The sequence below is a fragment of the Phascolarctos cinereus genome, unplaced genomic scaffold (genome assembly GCF_003287225.1).
Source record: "Phascolarctos cinereus isolate Bilbo 61053 unplaced genomic scaffold, phaCin_HiC Scaffold_5;HRSCAF=322, whole genome shotgun sequence".
Taxonomy (NCBI): Eukaryota; Metazoa; Chordata; class Mammalia; order Diprotodontia; family Phascolarctidae; genus Phascolarctos; species Phascolarctos cinereus.
The window spans coordinates 273994308-274017437 of NW_027555958.1; the positions used below are offsets into that span (position 1 = coordinate 273994308).

Consider the following 23130-nt stretch of genomic DNA (forward strand, 5'->3'; position numbering starts at 1 on the left):
TTACCAATGCTCTCAACTGCAAAATCTAATGGTCTTTTCTCAGTTTTCATCCTAGTTCAAAGAATCTTCTCTAAAGCATTTGATACTGTTGGTCACCTCCTTTGGGATACTGCCTCCTTTTGGGGTTTTTGTGACATACCTGAGACCTGTCTGAACAGTTTCCCAGGCTCCTTGGCTGATTCTTCATCCAGATTTTATACACTAACCATGGGCAGCCCCCCAAAGTTCTATCTTGAACTCTCTTTTCTTTTTGCTTGGTGATTTCATCAAGTTGCACTCTCCCATTCAAACCCATATTAATGTTCCACCCCAAGTCTTTCCCAAGCTATCACCATATCTTTCAGACATCTAAAATTAGATGTCCCATTGGCATCTCAAATTCAACAAATTTAAAACAGAACTCATCTTTCATTAAAGCTCCTCACTTCCAAACTTCCCTATTCCTGTCAAGGACACCATGATCCTTTCAGTCACACAGAATTGCAAATCCAGTATCATTCTGAAAGCAAGAAAGGCATTCTAGGAAGTTGGGTAGACCATGTGATAAATTTTTGGAAAGACATAGATGAGAGTCATACAAGATGGGTAGACATGGATACGTTATTATCTACATTACTGAAAATGATCTAAGCAGTTTCCTTATTACCTAGAAAAATATTACAACTTTAAAATCTTGACTACCATTGTCTATCACTTTTCTATATACATGATCTTCATGACTAATATCATTATAAAAAATCATTACAACTACACGTTTCTGATTAAAAAGAAGTAAAATCCTAAATCAATAGGCCACATATTTAAAACACTTAAATTTTTTTTAAAAAGCTTATAATAATTAAAAAAAAAGCTTATAATCAACTGCTTTGCACACCGAATAAAATTCAACATGTTTTACGTTAAGTTGTCCTTTTAAAATTGTCCAGAGCATTATGTTAGCTCAGGCAGCAGAAGTGGTTAACTTTCATAAAGTAATTCAAAACAAGCTAGCTCCAAAGTTCACTATAACACAGATTTCCAGGGAATATGACCCTTTGGAATGGTTCTACCAATATGCTCAAAGATAAGGCAACTGGAACTTCGTGTAATCCATGGAATACAGTATTCACTGCTATTGGCATCCAAACTAAATTAGACAGGACTTTGTAGAATACATAAAAATTCTAAGATACTTAAAAATAAAAAAGCATTTGATTCTCTTTCTTGCCCTCACTTTATGGATCGTATGTTTGGAAGTGTACATGCAAGGTAAATTATGAAATCAGGACAAAGCTTTTTTAAAAGTCTCAATGCACTGAAAACTCACAATGCTCTCTTAAACCACTGATGCTGTGATGGTGCAAACAGCATACAATTTATTACTCAAGTTCTCCATGGGCACATACAGAGTTTAAAAAAAAATTAAACCATTTATACAGATGTTATTGATAAGCTCATGTAACAGCTGGGTGAAAATACAAAGAATATCAATGCTAAAACACTCTTTAATAAATACAATGGAAATGATAAACCTTTAAAAAGTCAGTTTAGAGGTGAGGATAATATTACACCAGTTAAACTAATTACACCTAGAGACAAAACAAAACTCTTAGCATTTGGTAGAGTCATCATCCTAGTATTTAAAATGTTAAAAATGGTATCTGATTGCTTTATGATGCAGTTTATAGTTTAAAGCAGAGATAGCTGCTAAAATAAGCATGATGGATGGAAGAGGCACACATTTTGATAAAGAAACAAAAATCTCTTCATTTAATGTCAGTTTATACACAACAAATGTTCCAAATGGATTTAGTGTTGTAAAACAAAAATGATTTACAAATAAAAAAGGGATTTCAACAGGAGCCTTGTGTGCTCTGGACTGTAGTAAACAACAACAAAAACATTTGGTAAAAATAAATCAATCTAGGGCAACTGAAACTATGTGCAAAAAATTTTTGTTTTTGAATTTACACTGTACACAGCACTGTTACAAAATTCTTTACATCAAGAAATAAAATCCTCTGAAACTCGTCTCTACTGTAGGAGAGCTACAAAATAATCATTGCTTCATAATGAAAAGCATGAAAATATAATGACATTTCTGAAGCTTAATGCAAATAAAGAATGGATAAAAGGAAAACTTGCTAAGAGTGACACATGGATATAAATATTCACATTACTCATGGGGTCCAAAGTTCAATAAAACATGATGTTTTTTTTCTTTTTTTGTTTTTAGCACCTATTTGAAAGTAACCAGCTGACATGATTTTGAAACTGAAATCTGATGGGTCAATATATTCCTGTGAATTACAAAGAAGTATGTATATATTATTCCTTTGACTAGTACTGTAGGGTGATTTGACTTAAAGCTCTAGTCAAGAAGTCCTTATTATTAAAGGCAAAAAGGCACTCAAAAGTGATGGTATATTCCTGCTCCATATTATAAATTAAAATAATTCCTAGAAATGTTTCATTGTTACTGTACTGCATCCCTGACGGTTCTGGTTTCCACAACGATTCCTTAGTTTTGGAAAATTTTCTAAAGACTGTGTACAAATGAAAACTACCCTAGTATCTAATATAGAAGAGATCAATGGACCTATACTAATGAAATGCATACTGTGAAACTTAAAACTATTAGTTGATCAAGAGCAAAGAAATGTAGTTTCTGTACATCTCAATAAGTTCAAATGTAGTATGTCCATTGACAGTGGAAAAATATAATCTCATTAATACTGCCTCACAAAATATTAACTATTAGGCCATGCAGTGATCTTATCTTTGAGAAATGAGTAACTATAACTAGATTGCTTGCAGTAGCAGTCAAATTTGGCAGAATAAAATTTTGACACTATATAACAATGCAGTTAGCAAAAAAAAAAATTAAAAACCGTAATTTTGATTCATCAAAAATTGTTATTGTTGACAATTTCTCATATGCATGTTAAAGTGGATATTTCTGATGACAGAAGGAAGAAACCCAACCATGACTTCATATTTTTCTAATTCTTTACATCAATATTTCCACTACTTCCTACTGGCGAGGGTTCTCAAGAAGCATGCCAAACACCTCACAGATCCAGGTCTGTATGCTTCACAACAGATACCAATTTTTCAGTACCCAGTACTGGCCACTAGAATTACCAATTTGCCTTCGAAATTAACTTCTTACTTTATAGTACATTTCTACATTTATGTATAAATTTACTCACGTTTTTCACTTTGGGGAACCTAAGCTTTCTTGACCTCACTTTCAATATACACACCTTACCTACTGTGTTACATAAAAGTGGAACTAAAATTTACCTTTAGAACTAATTTTCCCTTTGTCATAATTGGGCAGACCTCCATATCGTGAGCAGCTAAACAAAGGTTAAATATAGTTTACCTGATAGACTTCTTGATACATCAATTAATATGTAACAACTAGATGTACTTTGACATAAGGAACTTTGGTTCTTAAAAACAGTATATCTACAAATAAGACTGAACATATCCCATCAACATGCTTTTAGGAGTTAAAAAATGCAGTATTTTCACTTAAGATGAAATGCAAATCCAAAATACTTGATAATGGTGACTCATTATAAAAGTCTTTTTAAAAAGTCTTAAAAAACAGGAACACCATGAACACAAAGTACTGTGTCCAATGATAAACTTACTAAAACAGTAGTTGCATTAAAAATCTGACAAGTGATATAAATAAAAATCAACATAGTATAATTGTTTTCCAGGAAATTCATGCTTAAAAAATATTTTAAAAGACCCACCTAGTGAACAATTATATTCAATATATAATGCAGAATATAACGCTTTACTATAAGAAAATGCAATTAAATATGTAAGTGGCTTGCTTAAAAGGTTAATGATTCTTTTAGCCAAATTTATCCAAAATTAGAGTAATCCAAAAATAACTTTATTTTTCTTTTTAAAAAGAGCATGTTATAGTAGCTGTTTGGTATGTGTTCAGTGAAGCTGAAATGTTACTTGTACCGCCTGCTGAAATTGTGTCTTGATGTTTTAGAAAGGCAAGTTCTGATAGGTAAACAAAATAGATTACCTTTTATAAAAATAATAGTAGTCTTTAAGGGTAGAATACTGCCATACTTTGAAAACATAGGAAAAGTCAGCATTCTGTAGGTTCAAGATAATAGTTTTAAATAGCAGCGGAGTGGCCTCATGGGAAAGGCCATTTTTTTCTCTCAGAAAGGAAATCCCAAAACCACCCTTCCCCCTTATGGTGTCCTAAAGTAGAAAAAGGAAAAAGTGTTACTGTACTTCAAGCATTTCTTGAATCTTGGTTGAGGGGACTGGGGGGGCTATCAATCAAGCATATATAAATGGAGTTCCAAGAAGTTGGCAAAGTTTGTCATTCCACAGCAAATCCACATGTTTCTTCAATGGCTGTTAACAGTTTCTCATAAAGCTTCTCATAGCTTTCATAGGGTGGAATGTCTATTCGATTGAAACTGTGAACAAGTAAATAAGAAGATTATATGAATTTTTATGCATTTTTTGTGTAGGTCTAATCGCTGACAGAAAATTAAATCAATACTCCTCCAAAATAGAAATTATACCCAATGGATGATCATTTATGGTTTCTCTGTACCTATCTTGAGAAGATGCTGAATTACTGCAAATTGTAACCTCCTGATGAAAGCAAGACTTGGCTTTTAGTTCTATCTTCATACAGTCTAATTATGAAAATATGGAAGGAAGACTGAAATTTACATTAGAACCCTGTGAGAAAAAAAGCAAGGCATTTAAAGCCTGTCTGCAGGTAACAGACATAAATCCTTTCTCAATCAATTCAGTCTAAATGTGATAAGTTAAAGGGGGAAAAAACTGTTTCATTCTCTATTTTTCCACATTAAATTGAAAAAAAAGTAACCTACCAAGTATGAGCTTTGGGCAGGTTGTTAGTGCTAGCATCAATCTGGTGTATTGTAAATAGTCTTGGGCCTGCAGCACCTGTAAATGAAGTCAAAGTGAAAGTCATAAGAAGTACATTAAACTAATGACAAGTCTTAAAATGAGATTATTATAGGCATAGTCCTCCAGAAAGAGGATGCTGTAACTGCACAAGCTCATAACGGTCAAAAGGAAACAAAATGGTATTTGAAAACAGATTAACAAACTTTGGGGGGGAAACGGTCTATTCCTAACATACTATACATCTAGGCATCCTTTTCTGGTAAAACATTTCTGAAGAAAATTTGTAATTGAAAACTCACTGCTAACTTTTATTTTCTATTCAAAATAAACCTTTTATAGTACAACCACACACACACACACACACAACACACACAACCCTGTAAATAAATTAGCCAATCCAAGAAAAATAGTAAAAATTTTGGATTCAAATAGTTGTTAGGAAAATGACTACAAAGACAACTAATGAAGAATTAGGTCAATGTATGCATTCGTGCTATTTAATATGAGCAAGCAGACAGCACGAGGCAAAATATGGATCTAGATTCATTTACATCATGAACTAAGTATAGGTACATAATTCAGAAAAGTACATGGAGGACAAATGTTATTTCTGTTTGAATTCCTCTTGCATAACATAATCTAAGAAGTAGCAGAAAAATGGTAAGCTCTATAGATAGCAGTTGTAGCTAAAAGTCAAAGAATAATTTTGCCTATACATCCAGTGTGAAAAACTGTAGATGGCACTGATGGTTACAGACTGATCTTTTTAATTTGCAGGTAAATCGGGGGTGGGACTATGACATTTGGAGAGTCAAAGATAAGCAAGGTGATAATGAAAACTATTGAACTATTGACAAAGAATAATATGAGAGAAGAGAATCCACACTCATACCACTAATTCATTGTAAAGTTTCCACATCCATGAAAACACTTTCAAGTTATTTCAGGGGTCCCTCACCTTGTAAAGCTTTAAATCCCTGCAAAGGCACTCTGGAAGATCCTGTCACAAACTGAAGTAATCGTGCTCTCCTTTCTTCATCAAAATATTCCACAGCTTTCCAGAACCATTTCACAATATTGCTGTCTGGGGTACAGTGTTTCAACCGCGTGTTTACCTTCCAGTCACTAACATCAATCTTCCCTAGCCCACAGATGATGAGCTGTTCACAAATGGACAGGCAATGGTTATAATGAAAACTTCTAGTAATATTCTATATTAGAAAAATTTGCAGTGATTTGTTTTAGTGGATAGGAAAAGCTAAAAGAGACACATCTAGAAGCTCTATAATAAACCAGACAAGGTCAGAGCAGGAAGGCACCTTAAAAATAATCTAATCTCATTTTGCATTTAGGGAAATTGAGCCAAAAGAGGTGAAGCAACTTGCAAAGTAACATAGTTAAAAAATAGAACTACAACATAAGTGTATTGATTTAATTCTAAGATATTCTACATTCAATAAGTTTCCCTAATATCAAAGTAAAATGCTTACAAGCTAACAAGACAGTATTAAGTAACTTATGATCCGTCAGGCAGTGCTTAATGACAAGCACTCTTACAGCAGGTGGTTGGTCCTTGTACTCATGGACCACAAAGTTTCAAGAAGTTTATAAACTACTCAGGGAGCTAAAAATAACACATAAGAATCAATCTGAGAAAAACTCTTGCTAAAATATATGATGGTGACTCTAAGTACAATAGGATTCTGAGAAGGACAAGATCAATAAATGTTTGAATAGTCACTCTTCACTGGAAGAGGAACAACTTAGCAAACCTAAAATTCTTAAATAATTAATGTGATCCAATGAAATCTGATGTAGAAAAGAATAAGGGAAGAAGTAAGGGCAAAAACCCCACAAAAAGTATTTGGGTCTAATTTTTTTTTCATAACTATCTCTTAATGCTGTCACTTCAGTTCATCCATTTTTGAGTGATAAATCAGAGATCCTTGCTACACAACTGGGTTACAAATGAAATAATACAGATTAAGATCCTTTTAGTGTAGGATGTAAGACATAACCAATACTTCATACTGAATGTTATACTTGAACAGGAACAGTAAAGCTCACCAAACTGTTCTGTGTTGTGCACAGGTACACATATGTACATCTATATATATACACACAAACAGCGCAGGATTACTTTGAGAAAAGCACTTTGTAAACCTTAAAATGCTATCAAAATGAGAATTATTATGTGGAGTATGTATGGAATCAACAATTCAACAATTGTTTATCATTTATGCCAAGTGCTGAGCTAAACAATGGGAATAAAAAGAAAAGCAAAAACAGTTCCAGTGTACAGACACAGAAAGAGACAGTCTCCCCACCCCCAAGCCCTACCAAGTACTTATTAGCTTAGTGACAATTGCACAGCTAAACTCACTACTCATTTCAATGTAAAACTGAATTATGAAAGGATGGAAAAAGTTCCAATTTGGTGACAAATACAAGCTTCCCACAGTGAAGAGAAAATTCCCAAATTCAAGGAAACATGAGTAATTTTAAGTGGTCCTTCATTGACCACTTTCCTCTGAAAAGTGCACTGTTTAGAAGCTAAAGGAATAATGGGATTCAAAGGACAGATTTTGTGTATAAACTGAATGGTGATAATGGGGAACTGATAATGTCTACGGATATTTGGGATAATAACAGGTTGTACGGTAATAACAAGTAGCGAGATGATGAAACAGAAAAAAGACTGGAGCTAAAATCAGAGGATCTAGATTCAAATTCTGGTTCTGCAATTTTTAGTTCTATGACTCTGGAGAATGACTTCCCCTCCCTAAGCTTGAGTGTTCACATCTATAAAAAGGCAGGGCTTACCTAAACCTAAAGGATCACTATGACACCTTTCTAATTCTAACTTCCATGATTTAAAATCTCAATATTTTGAACTGGGGGGGGGGAGTGCCCCACGAGAGAGGCTGAGACAATCTGCAACAGTGAAACTAATAGAAACCATACCCAGGATAGCAAAAGTCCACTTAGTCTATTTACTTTGTCTCAGACTTAATAACACAACATAATATTAGTACACTGACCTCTAGTTCTTTTTCATCAAATGTCTTCAGCAGAGGCTGTGGTATTACTTCATTAAATCCCTTTTGCAGAGCCAGAAACTGAGCTTCAATTCCTCGTAAAAATCTCCAATTTACATAAAGCCTGTAATAGTAGTACAGAAGTCTCTTATGATCTAATGATTCATAAATGTCCAAGTAAAGCAGTCAAATATTCAATAACATTACTGGAAAAACCTGTAACTTTAGCAATGTTAGATTTCCAAACATCTAGTACAACAAAATGAGCATTAAAAAATCAATCACCTACATGTGCCAGGCATTGTGCTGGACTCTGGAGAAATATAGATGAAAATCAGATAAAAATGAAAATAATCCCTACCCTCAATAAACTTATATCGTATCAGGGAAAACAACACATAACAATGTAAATGTGTTAAGTATAATACACACAAGACAAATTCAGGCTGACAGAGGTATCATTGGGTGGGAGGAGGACATAATCAGAAGAGGGGGTGACACAGGCGCAAAGAAATCAAGAATGGCTTCATGTAGCAGGCAGTACCTGAACTGAGATTCAAAGAAAACTAGGGATTTTAAGAGCAGAGAAAAAGGGTACATTCCAGACACAGATAGAATTCGCTGCGGCACAGAAACAGAACATTGGTATTACATGTCTGGAAATGCAAGGCCAGTTCAGCCGGACTGAAATGTGTGCAAAGGACAAAGCTGAAAAGGTAGGTTGAAACCAAACTGTCAAGGACTTTAAATAATAGAGAAGTCAGTATTTGGATAATCTGACAAAAACAGAGGCTGGCAGGGAGTAGGGCTAAAAAAGGGCCAACGTGCAGAGACAATGGAAGTCCCTCACTGGCAAAAGAAATATACTACAGTAATTTTTTTTATCCTGTTTTAAAAGTTCTGACTTAAAGACAGAAGGTTGCTCGATTTCAAGTAGGTCTTGCAGCCAAATTAAATACCCTAAATGCAAGTACTATGCTTTATGATTAATATATTTCAAGAAAATGGTAGTAAATATACTTTTCCTCAAACTTAAATGCTGGATTACAAGGTATTCCACAATATGTGACCCTAAATAAATGCAAAGACCTCCTTTAAAATAAAAGCAATAACTTCATTTAATTTCATTCTTTAAAATCTTATGGATGAAATTGGTTTGTTTTAAAATACTTGACACTTGTGAGACTGAGAAATTTGGGAGGAAATATTTAGTCGCTGTGTTGAGCAGCTCGTATTTTTCTAACTGATTGTTATTTGGCAGTTTTAGAAACCTCTTCAAAATCTGATACTAGTAATTCAGTGACCAAATGTCAATTGTACCATTTCTACAATAAGATTTTCACCACCTACTTACCTTTCATAATCCACAAATTTTTAAGTTTCTTTTTCAATAAGAACTTAATCAAATCAAGAGTTCACAAAATCAATGATAAAATGTACTTCTCACCTCTTGGCAGAGGGGTGGTTACTCAACAAATATTTACTTATTAAGTACCTACTCTGTGCTAGGTACTAAAGATACAAATACAACAAATTAAATAATCCTTAGAACCAACCAGAACTGAAGAAAGAGACATTTGGTCTCAGACGTCATCAATATATTGATTTATTTTACTTGACAACACCCAATGTTTTACAAGAGAGGGCTTCTATTTTGGTGGGTAAAAGTTGGTAGGTAATAATTTATACACACACACATATACATTTTTTTTAAAAAAATTATCATGAACTTCAGAACCACCATAAAAATATAAGCACTTCTATATATTTGAAGCAGAACACAAAAAGAGGACTGCACAAGAAACTGCATCTCTTTTCCATACTACTTGTTTTTTAAAAAAAAATCCAACATGTTACTTTCAAAATTGTCCTGCCTCTCTAGATTTCTTTCTGAATTTCCTTCTGTTCTCTGCATTTTAAAAAATATTTCAATGGCCCCCTTATTTTCTTTTTTTTAGGGAGCATTATCATTGCTATCCTACTTGTTTCTTCACCTGATAGAATGTTAGCATTTCATCATCTTATAGCCCCTTGCAACTGTTCAAAAAAGTTTACATTTCTAGATTTCTACTGACTCTTGTTTGCATTTCAAAGTTCCTACTCAGCTCTATATTTTTCTTTTTGTTTTTCTTTTAAATTGTTTTAATTTTTAACATTCTTTTTTTCAAACAAATATTTGAGTTCTGAATTCTCTCCCTTCTTTTCATACTTTCCCCACCTATTCAGAAGGCAAAAAATGTGATATAAAGTATACATATGAAATCATACAAAACATTTCCATATTAGTCATATTGCAAAAAAAAAAAATTTAAAAATAAAACAAGAAAAAGAAAGTGAAAAAACTGTGCTTCAATCTGAAATTATACTTCATCAGTTCTTTCTCTTGATGTGGATAGCATTTTTCATCATATTTCCTTCATATATGTCTTGAATATTAGATTGCTGAGAATAGCTAAGTCATCTGCAATTGATCATCATACAATATTGCTGTTACTATATACAGTGTTCTCTTGGTTTTGCTCATTTCACTTTGCTCATTTGTTCATGTAAGTCTTCCCAGGTTTTTCTGAGAGCATCCTGCTGGTCATTTCTTACAGCACAGCAGTATTCCATCACAACCATACACCACAACTTGTTCAGCCATTCCCTAACTGATGGACATCCCCTTAGTTTCCAATTCTTTGCCACCACAAAAAGTCAGCTCTAGATTTTTCAACAGGAATGCTTGCAAGCCCTCTACTACATATTAAAGGCCCATGTTTTCCTCTGTATGGTTATATTCAGCTTTGCAGGATAAGGTAGTCTTGGTTTTATACTTTTATCCTTTGCCTTTTGCAATATCATATTCCAAGATCTCTGGTTTTTAGCAGAAGCTACTAGATCCTATGTGATCCCAACTGTGGTTCCTTGGTCCTTCAATTCTTTCTATGGCTGTTTATACTATTTTTTCCTTAAGCTATGGATTTTGGCCATGACAATCCTGAGACTTTTCCTTCGAGGATTTCTTTCAAGAGGTAATTCTATTTTCACTTTGCCCTATGGTTTCCATCTGTGATTTCCTGAAATAGTGTACAAGATTTTATTATGGTTTTCAGAGAGTCTGCTTCAATCATCTGTCCTTGACTTGTGTTCCAGGTTAAAATCTTTTGATTTTACTCTAATATTTTCTAGCTAATTCATGGAGCCTTGATCAATTCTAATTTTTAGGGAGTCTAGTGCTTGGGTAAAGTTTGCCACTATTGGTTCTAAATAAAATCTCCCACAAATTCTTGCTTCTAAAGTTTTTTTTTTTTTAAATAATCATTTTTTAATCTCTTGCTTTATTTTTTCTAGGTAAGCACATAGGACTTGTGGAAAACCCATTTTCCCTTTCATTCTCTGGTTGCAATTGCTATGGCACTTCAAGGTTGGATTCTGGGGTGTCTCTTACATAATGTGTTTTTTCTTTATATTGGTTTGAATCTTAAGTTTGTTTATCTCTCCAGCCTTAATTCCTAAATTGGGGTTTTATGATAGGGCCAGGCTCTAACTTCCTGCTGTTCTTTGGGGTCAGATAGTTACCTTTGCTTGGTCTTCATTAGGTCACCTAAGTTCTTGCATGAACATACCCTGGATCTTTGAGGTTCAAAATGCTGCATACCCAGAGACTTCTATGTAGTTTCAAGACAGGACTCAAGAGCCCATGGAGCTGGGATTTCCCTCTCTGAGTGCTTGCAACAACCATGGGCACATTTGAACTGGTTGCCACCACTCCCAATGGCCTCTAAAATCCATGTTATAGGTTCTTGAACATACCCTAGCACTGCTACCTTTATTGCCTCAGGATAGAGTATTGAAGGCTACATGTGTCTCTGCCTAGTCTCAGGGAAGCTTCTTGAGTATAGGCACTACTTCAATGGTAGGTCCCCTTTCCTATTCTCCATGGGCTTTTGATTGACTTTTTTGGGCAGTTCTGATATGGAAGAAGTGACTTCCTACAGTTTTTCACTGGTTTCCTGGATCATCATCTGATGTAGCATATAATTCTGAGGCATGGCTGGAAAAAGTCTACGTGACCAGTGCTGTTTGTCTCTGTTCAGACAGACATCTTAAGACAGTTGGATCCCAACAGTTTGTTTTTCTAAACTAATTAGGTCTTTATACCTGGCAAAACCCTGAAATATTAAGGTCAAAATCAGAGAAATAATTATATTATTCAAAGTTGCTGAAAATCACTCTCTCTGTTTTAGCCGTCCCTTCTAAATAAAGTTTTGACCAAGCAAAAATTTTTATACAAAATTTTGCACAACAGGTTAGCATGCCTGTTCTTACAACCATGACCCTTCTCATGTATATTCTATTCAAATCTTTCAGGAGGGGTAAGTTTCTATTATTTTCAAACTCTTAACTTATTTCCTTTGTGACCCTGGGCAAGTCTCTTAACTTCTCTGGGTCTCAGTTTCCTTATTTATGAAATACACAAGGGTGGAAGGAGATGAGAAGGAATTCAACATGCTCAAAACAGATCTTACTTTCTTCCTCCCCACCCCATATCCTCTTCCAAATTCATTTCTAAGTACCACCATCCTTCTAGCCTTCCAAAGTTTTTGTATTTTTTTGGTTTGTTTTTTAGGCAATGGAGTTAAGTGACTTGCCCAGGGTCACACAGTTAGTGTTACATGTCTGAGGACACATTTGAACTCAGGTCCTCCTCAATCCAGGGCCGGTGCTCTATCCACTGCGCCACCTAGCTGCCCTTAGCCTCCCAAATTTTTCACCTCTGCATTCTCCTTCACCCTACATCTCTTGCATCCATGCTTTTCTCACCACTTGTTTAGGTTCTCATCTCTTGCCTGGACTACTGCAATGGTGTCCTAATTGGTTTCCCAACCACAAGCCTCTCCTGATTCCAATTTATCTTCTAGACAGCTAGATTTTTGTAAAGGACAGGTTTTATCACTTAAATCCTCACTCAATAAACTCTACTGTGTCCTATTACAGGATCAAATATAAAGTCCTCTGCTTGAAATTTAAAGTCATTCACAGCCTGGCCCTTCCTCCTACCTTTCCAGTCTTCTTACACTACATTCTCTTTCATACACTCAACAATACAGCTGCACTGTCCTACTAACTATTCTTCTCACATAGGCATCTTTTATTCTGTGCATTAGTACTGGCTGCCCCCCTAGACCTAGAATGCTCTCCTCCATCTCTGACTGTTAGGTCCCCTGACCTCCTTTAACCTTCTGCAGGAGGCTTTTCCCGTTACCAAACCCTTCTCCCTCTCTCCCTTACTTGATTCCAAGATTACCTTCCATCTATACCAGGTGTTCTCAATCTGGGTTACCTAACCTTGTTTTTAAAACATTTTGATAAATATATTTCAATACAATTGCCTTACTTTGTACTTTATCCTACACACTCAAAAACATTTTTATGAGAAGGGGCCAATAGATTTCACCAGACTGCCAAAAAAATTAAGAACCCCTGATCCCTTATATATACTGTATATATCTTATATTCTTCATTATTAGATTGCAACTTTCTTGAGATCAGAAACCATGGTTTTTTTACTTTTCTTTGTATTCCTTGTGCTTAGCACAGTTCCTGATACACATTAAGCACTTGTTGACTGTCCTGGAATGAACTTCCTCCTCACTTCACTACCTCAGAATCCCATGTTTCCTTCAAGGCTCAGCTCAAGGACCACATTCTACATGAAGCCTTCCCTGATCCCCCAGCAGCTAGTGTGCCTTTACCCCAAAATCATTTTGTATATATTTATATACGTACATGTTGTTGCTCCCTAATTAGACTTGAGGACAAGAAGTATTTCACCTATTGGGGGGGGGGGGGCGCGCCAGGGTATTTCTAGCACCTACTAGAGTACCTAGTAGCACACAAGAGTTGATTAATAAATGCTTAACATTTGATTGAAACAGCTGTTTAAAAATCCTAGACCATGGATGGGGAACCTGTGGCCTTGAGGCCACATGTGGCCCTCTAGGTCCTCAAATGCGGCCCTTTGCCTGAATCCAAACTTCACAGAACAAATCTCAGACTCAGTTAAAAGGCCTAGAGGGCCACATGTGGCCTCAAGGCTGAAGGTTTCCCCCCTCTGTCCTAGACTAAGCAAAGATCAACCTGAGAGACAAATAAATATAATCGAGAGAGTACAATGTGCTCAATCCAATCTGCCAAACACTTATCCAGTACCAACTCTGTGTGAGCTTTTGCTGGTGATCACTCTTAGAACTTACAGTATAGTCAGGGGTATATGGCCCTAGGAGCAATAAGTGGAGGTTGTGACGACTACACTAGGCTGAATATAAGGAAGTCAGAACTATCCAAAAGTGGAATGGGCTGCCTTAGAAGGCAGTAGGTTCCCCTTCAGTGGAACTCTACAAGTCAAAATGGATGGCCATTTGTTGTGTACAGTAAGAAGAGGATTCCTTTTCTGGTTCAGGCTGATCTGATCCCTAAGGTACCTTCCAACTCTGTGATTCTCTGAAGTCTTAATTATATTAGATTCAAACTCACATTAGTCAAGGACTATATCTCAACATTCTAATTCTCACTTGGCGTTTTCTAAAATTCTGACAGACATTTCTTGCACTTATACCCTAACAGATTTCATAATTCATGATCTTTAGTTATCAGCGCTGAAACAGCACAAGTGTTTGTTTTATATTGAAGCTTAGATCTATGCTAAATAAGCAGTTTTCAAAACACAAAGTAATCAGACAATACTGCTGCCTGAGGAACACAAAAGTACTCACCTGACATATTCTTTTTTATTGTCTTCTGTAACTGAGATGCTTTTACCATTTGGTTTAAGTTCATGCTGAATAATTTCACCATAAGCATTGTGTTCAACACAAAAGGTATGATCCAAGACACCTGTAATGTCATTCTCACTAGAAAAGGAAAAAAAAAAAAGCAAGCACATCATTGGAAAATCTGAAACACATACAGATATACCGCCTAGACTGACAAAAACCAAAGAAGAGATAATATTGTATTCTCGAATCAGAATTCTCTTTTATGATAAATAAATCATTTGTGTTATTTTAATAACTAATCCTGTTATCCACTAATTTTGTTACTATCTCAAATAGTTCTTAGGTAGAGCAATCATAAAGAAAATTAATCTTCACAAATACATAAAATTTTGTTTTCACTTTCTAGACTGTCCAATGAAACAATCTGATTATATAGCATACACTGAAACAAACACTTAAAATATTTTTCAAATGGAAATACTTCAGAGGTGCCTGTCTACTAAATTAAATTAGCTTAAAAAAAAGTGACCATACTCTGCACTTAGAGATAAAAGATTTGGATACTGCATAAAAAGGAATTTCAAATACATAAAACTATGCACAAGCTAGGATCTGTCTGAAATTCAAAAAAAAAAACCCAACTATTATCATGGCACCTACAGAGACCTTGAATATACAGAATGAGAAATATTAATTTCATAAAACATAAGAATGTATTAGTATTTTACTAAACTTATTAACAACTTCTTTCAAAGTGGGACTAGTTCATTCAATCATTCCTTTTAAAAGCTATCAGTTCATTAATATATTTTGGTGAAAGCAGCAACAAAACTCCCTAGTTTATTCTTTTAAATCTAATCTAATTCTGCCTATGACCAGTATCAATTTTATGAACTTAAATTTCTGCCATTGTGAACAATTCAGGGTCAATACATACAGTATCCAGACTAAGCTGTTGTGAAGATCGGGATCAACCAACTCCATGTCGTCCAAATTAATTGACTTTCCAAGCAATTGTTTATAAAAAGGCAACGTGAAACCACCATCAATGTAATGTCCATGAAATACAGCCATCCCCATTATCCGCCCAACAAAGTGGAAATATGATAAATGTTCCTGAAATTTAAAAGTTTATATTTAAGTAACAAATAGGTCACTAAGCAAGATTTTTAAAAATTACCAATTCCACAAGATTGTAGCTTTCAGATTTCTGTTTTATCTTTCAGACATGCAAGTAGAGTCAGCTGCTAATACAATTTATTTATTTAGTACAATTTATCTGAACTTTAATTTTAAATCTGGAACGGATTTTCTAAGTGTCTAAGGACAAATAATTAATTCTATATACTTTAAATTCTATAAATATACCCCAAAGTGCTAGGAAACCCAGAGGTCCTCTTTCAAAAGAGTACAACAATGTTTCCAAGTTTATGCTGCTATAAAATGTCAACGTTTATACTCAATCCACCTTCCTCTACCCCACCACTGGGCTTTTCCTCTCCCATTCACTTCTCATCTACTGCCTTTCACTCTTATCCTATAGAAATACTATTCTCCTTTTTATTGTAATAGATTTTACACAGGCTTCCCCAGACTCCTGGCATAAACAAAATCTGAAGATAACACATACTCCTATTGGGCAACTTTCAGAAGAGCTCTTCTCCAAAGGATCTAATTCCTCTTCCCTCCTAAATATCAATCCTGGACCATTAACCTACCGCCCTTCTAGGTATTTGTCACAAATTGAAGGCCAGACATGGAATCTATCTAAAATAAATCATCCTCTTAAAATTGAGGTTGTTCCTATGACCCCCTAGGACACAATTCCACTTCAAGTCAACAAGCATTTATTAAACTCTTACTATGTGCATTGTTCTAAGTCTTAGGATTCAACAAAACTATGTACAAACCAGTTACGTTATAGAAAAAATTGGAGATGGAAGGCCCCAGCATTAAAGAAGATTAGAGATAGATTCTTGCCAGTGTCACTTGAAATGGGAGTGAAATACAAAAACACTGGAAAGGTAAACATGGGCCAGGTTATGAAGGACTTCGAATGCCAAATAAAAGACTTTTTACTTAATCCTAGAAATGATACAGAGCCACTAGAGTTTACTGTATCAGAGTAAGAGGCAGATGAGGAGGATAAGACCTACACTTTAAGAAGATCAATTTGATGGCTGAGTGGACAGATTGGAGTGGGGAGAGCCTTGAGTCAGGGAGACTATGAGAAGCCTACTTCCGTAGTCAGGTGTAAAGTGGTAAATGCCTGGGCCAGGATGGTGACAGTGTCTGAGGAGAGAAGGGGACATACACTAGAGATGTTTTGAAAGCACAAGATTTTGCAAATGACTGGATATGGGGAGATATGAGAGTGAGCCTAAGTGACTGGGAAGATGGTGGATCCCTCAAAAGTAATAGCAAAGTTAGGAGAAGGGAAGGGTTTGCATGGAAAAATAAAGAATTGTTTTGGAAATTTTGAGTTTAAGATGCCTAAGGATAGCACATCCAGTTTGCAATGAGATATGTCACACTTTCTTTTTTCATTCTTTTGATTTTGTTTTATTGTTTCTTGATGTCTCATGAAGTCACTCACTTCCACTTCCTCAATTCTAATTTTTAAGGAATAATTTTCTTCAGTGAGCTTTTGTACCCTCCTTTTTCATTTAGGCAATTTTAATTTTTAAGGAATTATTTTCTTCAGTGAGTTTTTGCACCTTCTCTTCCTTCTGGCCAATTCAGCTTTATTGGATTTTTGTGTCTCTCTCCCCCGCCTCCCCCCCAATTAAAAATGTATTAAATGCCTACATGATAGGTTTGACTTCTAACAGGAGCTGAGGTTTTGAGAACATTTTTCTTTTTTTAAAATAGTATTCTATGTGTGACCCTGGGCAAGTCACTTAACCCCAATTGCCTAAAAAAAAAAATAGTATTCTAAGTATTTTACCCTAAGACAGTAATTACCCTAAGATAGTAAGCAATTTGAGATAGGTTATATATGTACAATCATATAAAACATATGTCCATATTAGTCATATTGCGAAAGAAACAGTTTGCAAAAGGAAAAAAAACACACACAAAAAATAAAGAAAATGAAAATAGTATGCTTAGATCTGCATTCAGATTCCATTGGTTCTTTCTCTGGATGTGCACAGTATTTTCCATGAGTCTTTTAGAATTGCCTTGGATCACTGTATTGCTGGGAAGAGTTAAGTCAGTCATAGCTGATCACAACACAATGTTGTTGTTACTGCATAACTTCACTCTGCATCAGTTCATGTAAGTCTTTCCGAGTTTTTCTGAAATCTCCCTGTCATTTCTGATAGCACAATAGTGCTATACAATAGTATTCCATTACATTCATATACCACAACTTGTTTAGCCATTCCCTAATTGATGGGCACTCCTCAATTTCCAATTCTTTGCCACCCTTTGTGCCTCTTTTACCTATTTTTTTTCTTTTTTTTTTCTTCAGTATTATTATTTTTTTCAGTATTTTTAAGCCTCCTTTAACCATGCTGTTGACCTTTTTTCATGATTTTCTTGTATTATTGTCATTTTCTTTCTCATTTTTTCCCTCTTATTTGATTTTTAAAATCCTTTTTGAGATCTTCCAGGAATTCTTGATGAGACCAATTCACATTTTTCTTTGAGGCTTTGCATGTAGCTGTTTAGACATTGTTGTCTTCTTCGGAGTTTGTATTTTGATCTTCGTTGTCTGAACCCCTTACTGTCTGTGGGCTAAAAAGCTCCTGAAGCTGCTGCCTCTGCTGGTTCAGTTGACCTCAAGGCCTGCTGCTGGCTTGCCAGGTGTGTCCTGTGCTAGACTGTCCTCTGCTCTCAGCCCAGTGAGACAGACATTTCCTGCAGATTTTCTAAGTTGTCTTGGGCTAGAAAATTGTTTCACCATGTCCTTCTGCTGGTTCTGCTGCTCCAGAATTTATTTTGAGAGGTTACTTTAAAATTGTTGGGAAGGGAATTTGGGAGAGTTCAGACATGCCTTTACTCCACCATCCTGGCTCCCAGTCTAGGACATCCAGTTTGAAATATCCAATAGACAGTTGAAGACTGGAAGTCAGGAAAGAGGTTAGGGCAGGATAAAAATGTCTGCGAATCATCTGCACAGAGATGATAAATGAATCCATAAGAAGTGATAAAATTACCAAGTGAAAAACTATACGAGGACAAAAGTGCCCAGGGCAGAGCCCTGGGGACACCCACAGTTAGTGAGCATGATCTGAATGAAGAGCCAGAAAAAGAGACCAAGAAGGAGCTGTCACACAGGAAGAAGAGAATCAGGAGAAAGCAGAGCAGTGTCATGAAAAGCTAGAGAGAATAGAATATCAAGGAAAAGAGGGTGATTAACAGCGTCATCTAAAGCCTCTAGAACCATATTCTTCTTTACCTGATCTCCCACTATCATCCTCAGTGATCTGATTGTTCATCCCTGCCAACTATCATCCCACATTCCTCCTCCCTTTTGTGGCTTAACTCCTTAGGAAGGCTGTCTAAAATTGAAGCCTCTACTTCCTTTCTTCTCATTTTTTTCTTGAATTTTTGTAGTGTAGCTTCTGACTTCATCATTTAACTAGAATTACTCTCTCTGAAGTTACCAATAATCTCTTAATTGCCAAATCCAAGGGCCTTTCTGCAATTTTCATCCTTCTTAACTCCTCTGCTGTCTCTGACACTGTCAGTCACCCCTTCTTCTTGATAACAACAATAACACTGGAGAATGATATTACAGCCAAACTTTATTATAAAATGTAAATAATGTCACGTAAAAGAGGGAAATTAAAATACGGAAGCTAGAATGTAAAATCAGGGAGTGTCCAGGTAACAACAAATTTCCACGGCCCAAAGAACTGCAGAGAATGATGGGAGATGAAGGACACAGCTATGCAGTTTGGGAACAAAAATTCAGAAATGCTGAAAAATTTCTTCCTGTAATACCCTGGGGTCTTTTATAGAACTGGCCACTAACTTTGACCTGAAACATACATTGCATATAGTTTTACTAAAAATTACATTCTATTAAACAAGTGAAATTCATATACGTGCCAAGAAACCTCTATACAAAAGCATTTATCATCACTGAATTCACATTATCATACCGGATTAACTGCAGAATCTGGATTGATTTGCAATGTATAGATGTCATCTCTTGAGTACTGGAAGAGGCCATAATATGGATTCAGCATTTCATGAGACAAGAGATATAACCATTCCCTAAAAAGACAACACGTAATTAACTGTCTAATTAAAAAAAAAACCCTTTTAAAGACGGAATACAGACATACTATCTGTTAGCTGTGGAAATTCAAAGGGAATAAAATGAAATAAAGCTCCAAATGAGGTTAACATAAGGTCAGATTTTTAAAACAGCCTACTATGTGTGGTAAATTTCTTGAATTTAAAGTACTATTTCATTTTCACCACTTCTGGGAAGTTTTCCCCAAATCGGTATTTCAGAATAAAATAATCATAATGATAACAATAACAACAACATTTATATAGTACCTACTATTCGCCAAGGACTGCACTAAGCACTTTACAAATATTATCTCATTTCATCCAAACAACAATCCTGTGAGGTAGGTACTATTATTGTCCCCATTTTACATTTGGGAAAACTGAAACTAAACAACTATATGGTGTGCCTGAAAATACTACACATTTATTCAGTATTGCAGCCCAGCATTCTGACTGTATTTATTATTTTCAGCTACTAATTTTCCATTGCTAAACAACTCTGCAATGAATGCTACATAAATTTAAAGGAAGGCATAATCTTAGTCAAAATATTTCATACTTTCCTCCTAACTTTCATCACTCCTACCAATTATAATAAGGGCTTATATGGCATGATTCACATAAAATGCTTTTTATTTTTCCATTTTCAACACAAAACAAATGTTGTGAGTTAAATTTTGTGTGTCTCCATATGTGTAACATAACATTTGGTAGTCTTCCACCTAATGATATCTTAACAGCAAGTGTTATATCAATTTTAAGAAGCACCATCACCATAAACATAAAATACTTCGTATTTTTCCAAAACTTTCCATACATTATGATAGAATACTCTCTTCAACAAAATAGTACAATAAAAATAATCAAGAGTCAAGAAACCTGAATTGTGATTCTGCTTTGTCACTCACTGCCTCTAATTCAATGATCTTAAATCAAGGACTTTTAAGAGGTATATTTTCAGATTATATATGATTTTCATCACAAGTAAGACTTTATAGACACAATTTTGACCCAAAAATAAAGGCACACACACACACAGAGCAACATTAGGCTAAGTCATTTAAATTAAGTTATTCTAAGGTCATTTCTTTGATAACTACATGCTACATGACAATATTTCTGGAAAAAGCAAATTTTACAAGTATGGTTTTCCTATTTTATTTTGGTGGTGGTTTTTGTTTTATTTTTAAAAGAAATTCTAAGCACCCCAATGTTTTCTGTGGTTTTCAAAATATCCAATTACATTTCATGGAGTAAAGTCATAGATTCCTATTACAATAAACAAAGTACATAAATAGAATAGCTCGTACAATGAAGTCTCCTGCACACACTCTAGAAAAAGCAATGCATACGCACCACATTTTGCTTTACTCATCCCTCCAAGTAAAAAGGTCAATTTGTTCCTTTCAAAATGAAGGATGCAGCCTTAGGTGAGTAAGATTCACCAAGAAGCCTCACTGTTATTGGTAAACTAGGGAACTCTGGAGTACTATACTCATTCTGCTCAAATCAGCCTCACCCTAAAATCAGCAGCTATAGAAACCATCGATTTGCAAGCTAAGAGGTAAGTAGAATCCAAGAATATGTGCAAAAGTATGATGGTTCTATCAAGAAACAATCTCCAGGCAGGAAAAATCAACAGTAATAGACCCAGAAACTCCATGGGCTGAATTAACAAATGTGGGATATGGGCCTATCAGAACAAAATGAAAACCACATGGGAGAGTGGTCCCCATCTCTCCCTCATATAAGCAGATATGAAAAAACTCTAAGAAATAATTACTATTGAGCATAACTTATTTCTGGAGCAGATTCTTAGTGAAGATAGAGTCACATTTAATTTGGGCTAAGAGGCGAGAATGGAAGAGAAGGAAAGTATAGAGGGCTGAGTAATAGTCAACAGCTCAAGTTTGAGACAAAGCATCATTTGTTTAGGCTTAGGATATAGAATCTTGGCAAATAAATGGTCTACTTTCCTAATTTTACAAATGAGGGCAGTGGGACCCAAAGAGGTAAAATAATTTGCCCAAGATAACACAGCTAGTTTAGTGACAAAATCCAAGACTGAAATCCAAGTATCCTCTCATAGTGAATCCTGTAGGGGTCTTTCTGTACTGTACAGGCTGCTAACTATTGCATTAGAATGACAATTAAGAGTCACAATATAAACTTTCTGATCTGAATTAATTTGGAGAATATCAAACTATAAAACTATAGAAAAAAGCTATGGTATCAAAACATCATAAAATTGCATCCATACATGTTAGCATTCTGGTGTTATAGGTGGCACAGTGGATACAAGTGCCGGGCTTGTAATCAAGAAGACCTGAGTTCACATTTGACCTCGGACACTAGCTGTGTGACCCTGGACAAGTCATTTAACCCTGTTTGCCTCAGTTTCCTCATTTGTAAAATAAGCTGGAGAAGAAAATAGCAAACCACTCTAGTGTCTTTGCCAAGAAAACCCCCAATGGGAACTGGAAGAGTTGGAAACAACTGAAACAACTGAACAGCAACGACAACAAATTCCTCACCTTGCAACCCCTCCATAATCAAGGCCTTCTTCTCCACGAAATTTTATCATTAATCGTTTCCACAGATCTTTTGGTCTCATTTTCATGACTTGTCTGTATGATTCCTGAAATAATTTCACTTTTATTATAACCAACAGCTATTAAAAATTACATTCTATTGATCATCATAATCAATAAATTATTTGAGCTAATCATTGATCACTATTTAAAAGGAAAAGAGCCAAATTTCTTAGAAAACGGAGCAATTTAACTATGGCTTCTAATCTGGAGAAATAAGGAATATATACACATGGGTTTTGTCTTTTCTAATTATAAAAAAAAAAACCACATCAAATTGGATTCAGGGAGAAATGACTTCAAGGATCTTTCCTAATCTAATATTTACCCATGGCAAGTCACTCAAAGAGACATACTCACTATATTATTAATGAATCAAAAGTGTGTAGAGACTGTAGTTCATACTAAGTTTCTAACTAAGTTCTTCTTTAAGAGGACACACAGAATTATTATATAGGCAGCATAAAAAGATGAGTTGGAAAAGACTTTAGAATATCCTATTCCAAGCTCCTTATTTACTGATATAGAAATAGATCCAGAAGAATTAAGTGTGAACACCAAAACGCAAAAGGA

General features: G+C 35.2%; 1 protein-coding gene across 1 annotated transcript in view; it reads right to left on the reverse strand.

Annotated features, from left to right (window-relative positions):
* Positions 1-1330: 1330 nt before the first annotated feature.
* Positions 1331-23130, reverse strand: part of SMURF2 (SMAD specific E3 ubiquitin protein ligase 2) — a 168316-nt gene continuing 146516 nt past the window's right edge. The window contains exons 12-19 of the mRNA XM_021000766.2: positions 22501-22604; positions 19828-19942; positions 15651-15829; positions 14711-14848; positions 7956-8076; positions 5873-6074; positions 4875-4950; positions 1331-4448 (exon numbers count right to left, since the gene is read on the reverse strand). Coding sequence (XP_020856425.1) covers positions 4349-4448; positions 4875-4950; positions 5873-6074; positions 7956-8076; positions 14711-14848; positions 15651-15829; positions 19828-19942; positions 22501-22604 — 1035 coding nt within the window. The 3' untranslated portion in view covers positions 1331-4348. The remainder of the gene's footprint in view (positions 4449-4874; positions 4951-5872; positions 6075-7955; positions 8077-14710; positions 14849-15650; positions 15830-19827; positions 19943-22500; positions 22605-23130) is intronic.